The sequence below is a fragment of the Marmota marmota genome, unplaced genomic scaffold (genome assembly GCF_001458135.2).
Source record: "Marmota marmota marmota unplaced genomic scaffold, marMar, whole genome shotgun sequence".
Taxonomy (NCBI): domain Eukaryota; kingdom Metazoa; phylum Chordata; class Mammalia; order Rodentia; family Sciuridae; genus Marmota; species Marmota marmota.
Window position 1 is genome coordinate 5568019 of NW_026000001.1, and position 5942 is coordinate 5573960.

Consider the following 5942-nt stretch of genomic DNA (forward strand, 5'->3'; position numbering starts at 1 on the left):
ATCCCGCACCACGCCCCACCCCGTACCACGTCCCCCCCGCGCCCCCCTAGCAGGCCCCCCACGCACACGCCCCGCACCGCCCTGCCCGGTCAAGTACCACCCCTGCTCCTCCACGAGCCCCGCCCCGCACCGCACAGGCCCGCGCCAGCCCCCCATCGTTCCCTGCTCCGCCTCGGCTCACGTTGCAGAGCAGGCGCCCTGCCCCACCCCCAGCCCTTGCTTCCACTCTGCAGGGCCCCACACTCCCCAGCGCCCTGAGCCAAGCATCTTCAGGCGCTGCACTGCCCCGCACAGTACACCGCATCCTGCCCTGCCGGCCCCGCCTGCTGCGCTGGGCAACATCTCCCGCACACCGCCAGCCCCGCATTCCTGGGAGGCCCTGCACGGTGTATCCCCCCACCGCCCATATCCCTTCCGCCCACCTCTTCCCCACACCCGCACTGGTACTCGCACTCGCACCCGCCCCATGAGGCCCACCCTGGACATCTGGGCTTCAAATTCCCCCCCCACCCCGCGCCCCACCCCCGCGCGCCTTCCACAGCAGAGGACACCTCTGGACACTTCTTCCCACCCCTCTTTCCCTGTGAACTGCCCCTGCCCCCACACCCCAACCCCAGCAGGATACCGCAGCCCCACACCCCAGTGCCCTTTACTCTCTCCGCTCCCAGCAACTTAAGTCACAGCCTGGGGGGGGGCACATGTGATAATGTGAGCTGGTGCCCCTCTCGCTCCACCTGGCCAGGGGCTACTGCTGCCCGCTCAGGATTCTCAGGACCCTCCCCCTCCTCCTCCAGCTCCTGGCCAGGCCGGCTCACCAGCAGCCATGCACACTCCCCAGGGCTGGCTCCCCAGCCAGGCCTCCTCCAAGAGGCCCCCTGGCCTCTCCAGGCCTTTTCGGTCAGACCATCCCCCTTCCAGGCTGGGCCTCTTCCAGCCTCTGGCAGGCAGGCCTTCGCTCAGGGGACCCCTGCCCCCCACTCCTTTCCCTGACTTGTGCTGCAACCAGGAACCTCCTATGGGGGAGGAGGGGACTGCAGGCTCCTGCCTGTCCCCAGGCCCCACTCTCTCTTCCTTTCCTGAGTTTCATGTCGGCAGGCTGCTCTCTGCCACTCTTCAATCCCTTGACTACAGCCTCCCCAGCAGGCTGGCTTCCTCCTATGTGCACCCATAGCCTTTAGGTGTCCTTGGGAGATGGGACTGTCCAGCAAACCGCAGGGTCTAGAGTCCCCCAGAAGGGGAAAAGGGTCCCTGATGGTGCCAATATAGGGAGACCAGGCCTCTAGATGGGAATGGGGACCTGAGGAGAGCCCAGGGCAAGTGGGGAGGCTGGAGGTGGTGGATAGGAGGGCTGTGCTGGAAGGAAACAGCCCCTGGGAGGGTCTGGAGCCCCCTTGTCCTGTTCAATGATGTAAATGATCATTTTATCTAGAATAAGGAGGGGAACTAGGGGGCAGTTTTCCTGGGGAGGGGATTTCCACTGGAGGAGCAGGTGTCCAGGCCCTGTGTGGGGTGAGTGGGTCCAGTGGCCATGTAGCAGGGTACATACTGGTGGGGGGTACCATGCTCAGGGGGAGCCCAGCCAGGCCTGTCTGCTCAGATTCTTCTTGGTCTCTGCGAGGCAGGTGAGTCTTTCTCCAGGGTACAGGGCAGGACCTTTCCTAGAATGAGGGTCTCTGGACCTATATGGCCAGTCAGAGGAATTCTTTAGGACTGGATTCTACAAAGAAAGATGGGGGAGGTTAGAGAAATATTTGGGGGATTTATGGTTGGCTCTGGGGCAGGCTGAGGCAGGAGGATCACGAGTTCAAGGCCAGCCTGGACAACTTAGTGAGATCCTGACTCAAAATAAAATTAAAAGGGCTAGGGGTGTAGCTCAGTGGCAGAGCACTCCCAGGTTCAATCCCCAGTACAAAAAAAAAAAAAAGAACCAAACCAAGGAATCCTGTATCTGTGAGCACACGTTCCCCAAACCAAACAAACCAGTGGAATGTATGGAAGCGCCAGAGACCCTGGCTAGGAGGAGAAGGAAAACTATCTGGGAGGGGGGCAGGAGGCAGGAGCTGCCAGAGCTGTCCCCGGGAGAGGACACTTCAAGTGCTGGGGTCTGTAGCTGCCCAAGTCTGTGTGTGGGAAGGACACCCTCCTCTCCCACCTCTTCCTTTGGAATTTGAGAAAGAAAGTTTCCCTAAAGGGCAGGAGTGGGGAGATGGGGTGAGAAGGGGGTCCTGGAGAGGAGGCATCATTGAGCCCTGAGTCCCCGGGAGCAGCATGCTCCACAGACCAGCCTGGTGCCAGGCAGGCAGCTCTGCTGGCTGCCGGTCGTGTGGTGAGGAGTAGCTAACCCTGCCCCTGACCCACCCTGCCCTACCCTGGCACAGCCTCCCACATGGGTAAGGGCTCTTCTGTTTGGAAGGCACTGGGGAGATGTCAGATATCTCTGGTGTCACAGGACAGATCAGGGGAGGGCTGCAGTTGCACCTCCTTGGGTCCTGTCCCGGCTCCTGTGTGGTGGCTTTGGGGGTCTGAGGAAGCCCAGGTTGTGGGGCTGTTTGTGGGGGCCACAGGGTGGCAGAGGGCCAGGGCGCATCTAGTACTGTGGGTCCAGGGGCCCTGTCCCCAGGCTTCGGCCCCTGCTAGACAGCCTCGGGCTTCTCCCCAGGTCTCCTGGCCCTGGAGGGCGAGGGTGCCCAGGGGGCTGATCGTGGCTGCTGGCACTCTCCGTGCTCCCTATGTCCCTCTTCCCTTGTTTGGCTTGGGAGCCTTTGGGCTCTGCTGTGGACCCACTGGTGGTTTGCTCTTCCGAACCTGAGTCGTCCGTGTCTGTGGCTTATTTTCCTAAAGGCTGGACTGTACCCTCCCCGACAACTCATTTGTGGCCAGCCCTGACCTCTCGCTCCTCAGAATGTGAACGTGTTTGGAGACGGGGTCTTTGTAGAGGTGACTGAGTCTGAGGTCCACCTGTGTGCCCCAGGATGCTGGGTAGGGAGGCCCCAATCCAGGATGACTGGGGTCATTGAGAAGAGGAGGTTAGGGGCTGCATGGAGATCCTGGAAGGCACCTGGCTGGGGGGGAAGAGGAGGCCACCCTCCGTGTGACCTTGGGAGGACACGGCCAGGAGGGAGGTGGGCGGGGCTGGCCTCCAGGATGTGGGAGAGTGGCTGTTTGCTGTGGAAGCCGCGGGCCCTGGCGCTGTCCCTGCAGCCCCCGCTGACTAATCCAGGTGGTGACGTTCGGCGGCTGTGTTTGCAGGTGCATTAGCGGCTTCACTGCATTACCCCTTGTCTGTCACAGCCGACTCCACGTCTTTCCAACCTGTCATCTGCCTTTTAATGTTTGCAGCAGTTCTTTTGAAGTATAATTGACAGACATGTTTAAAGCGGACGGTGTGATCAGTCTTGACATGTGTCACCACCATGAAACCACCATCAGGAGAGGACACGCCTGAGGTCCCTCCAACCTCCCTACCCCCTTCCTGAGCAACGAGTGCTGGCCCGTTCCCATCCTGGGGGGGGGGGGTTGTGCAGGTGAAGACCTGGAGCAGGCTGTGTCCTGGCTGAGATCCGCCCCACCACGCAACAGGATGTAGGTCCTTCAGCCACGGCGGGGGCGTGCCACCGTTGACTTGCCCAGTCCTCCGCTGAAGGACACAGGGCTGATTCCAGTGTCCGCGACCCACACTGCTGCCGTTTCCACTCACATCAGGTCTGCCACAAGGACACATTTCCTTTGCTCCTGGGAAGAGGCCTAGAAGCAGACGACAGGGTCACAGGGGAGGCATGTGCTTAGATGTTTAAAAACCGCCAGAGTACCGCTCTGCGAGGCCACCAGGGCTCTTTCTCCACGTCCTTGTCAGCACTCCACATGGTCTCCCAAGTGGGTGGTGCTCTCTAGAGATTTCTCCAGCAATTAATGGGATCTGCCATTTCCCACGTGCTTCTTTGTGCTCTTACATTTTGCTCGGTGAAAAGTCTGTTCAAATCTTTGCCCATGGTTTTTTTTGTGGGTTTGTCTGTTTGCTTCCTGTTGAATTCTGAAAGTTCCTTAGGTGTTCTGGATGGGCCCCTCATGAAGGGCATGCTCTGCAAAGACTCTCTCCATCTGTGGGTTTTCTTCTCATTCTCTCTCTAGCTGCCATCTGAAGAACAAATCATAAGATTTTTTTGATGGACTCTGGTTTGTCTAGAGATGAATGAATGGATGCCATATCTAAGAATCTTTGCACCACCTAAAAGCCACAGAGATTCTCTCTTATATTTTTATATCACTACTCTTACGTTTAGATCCATGATCTTTTTTGGAGTGAATTTTTACAAAAGTGTGAGGTATGGATCCACGTCCCACTTGTCTTTGTGTGTGTGGACGTCTAGTTGTTCCCACCTGATTTATTCAAGCAGTTATCGTCTCTGTACTACCTTTGTGAAAAGTCTGTCGTCCGTAGACGCATGACTTTATTTCTGTTTTGTTCCTTTGAGTTTTCCACGTGTTTATGCCAGTACCACCGTGTTTGGATTACCAGTTCTTAGAATGTTAGCACTTCAGTTTTATTGTTCTTGTTCAAATCTGTTTTGGCCATTCTGGGTCATTCGCTTTATCCTTGTCAACGTAAATAATGATCAGAGAGATTCTTCCAAGAATAGGGGCATTTATTGGGGAAGAGCAGAACGCTGTGGCGGGACACATGTGCCACAGTAAAGTTGGTGCATTGAAAGAAGTCAAGGCCAGCGGAAGTTCTCAAGAGCAAGAAGGCAGACATTTACGTCAGCCACTTGGGCACAGAGTTCACGGGTAGGTCTTGGAGGTCCAGGACAGACGTTGGCGTCAGCGCCTTGGTGGAGGTCCTGGTTCTCATGAGCAGTCTAGAGCATCTTGTCTGAATTGCTGCATTCTTAAAGAATGTCAAAGATAAACTTGGTCCCAAAGACCTATGTGTACGTGCGTGCGTGCGGAGACGGGAGGCCCTGGGTGTGTGTGGAATGGCCAGGGACCTCTGGTGGGACTTGAGAAAACCCTGAGAAACTACTTATCTCAGCCAGGCAGGCAGGAATCCTTTACGACTTCCCGGCTCTCATGTTGTCTGCGTCTGACAAGAACAACTTTATCTTGGCATCAGCAAGTTTCACAATCCATACACATTTTACAATCAGTCTGTTAATTTCTGCGAATTTAGTGAGAACGCACAAGCCACAAATACTGTATAGATATCATTTATTCGGTTCTTTGGTTTCTCTCGGTGATGTTTTTGTACTCTCCAACGCGTGGGCATTTCACAACTGTTATGGCGTTTATCACTAAGCATTCCACATCCTTACATTTCTAGGAAGTGCCGGTTTTGAAAGGGTCAATATCGGGTTGTTCATTGCCATTTTGTATGTGGATCTGGGGTCCCGCGACCTTGCTAAACCCCTTTGCTTTTGTAGCGTTTTTTTGGTTTGAGATCCATCGGATTAGATGATCATGTCGTCTGTCAACAAAATGGCTTTCCACCTTCCTTTCTAATCCTGCGGCTTTTATTTCTTCTTTCCCCCCAACTGTACTCCTGAGAGCCCCAGGAGGACCTCGGACGGCAGTGGAGGCGCAGATGCGGTCCTCCTTAGTTCTCAGCAGGAAACGGTTCATCGCCATTAGCCAAGGGGGTTTCATAGCTAGTCTTCATCACTGAGCCGAGGAAGTCCCCTCCAGTCCTACTCCTCGTTTACAGAGAGGTGTTTCCATTAAATCAGGACGACGTTGGATTTCCCCAAGGCTCTTCTCTGCCCCTCTGAGCTGAGCATGTTTCTCCTAGTGGTTAATCCTGTGAATGACCCTGCATCCCCGAGGCCAAAACCCACGCTAGACCTCAATGCATCATCCCTTCCACAGAGAGTGGGATGCTACAGGCCAAGTTTTTATTCTGAGTTTTTGAATCTGTATTTATGGGGGATGTGACCTGGACTCACCTTCTC

General features: G+C 55.8%; 1 protein-coding gene across 2 annotated transcripts in view; it reads right to left on the minus strand.

The window, feature by feature from the left end:
• The window catches only part of Mrpl23 (mitochondrial ribosomal protein L23), a 15558-nt gene extending 13594 nt beyond the window's left edge, over window positions 1-1964 (minus strand). The window contains exons 1-2 of one of the 2 annotated variants that reach the window (XM_048807880.1): window positions 1959-1964; window positions 1130-1132 (exon numbers count right to left, since the gene is read on the minus strand). Coding sequence is in view for 1 of the 2 variants with exons in the window: in XM_048807877.1 (XP_048663834.1) it covers window positions 98-156 (59 nt within the window). In the remaining variant the exon portion in view is untranslated. Of the gene's footprint in view, window positions 1-97; window positions 163-1129; window positions 1133-1958 lie in introns of those variants that run through there. The other variant, XM_048807877.1, reaches the window with a different exon arrangement.
• Between the last annotated feature and the right edge of the window lie 3978 nt (window positions 1965-5942).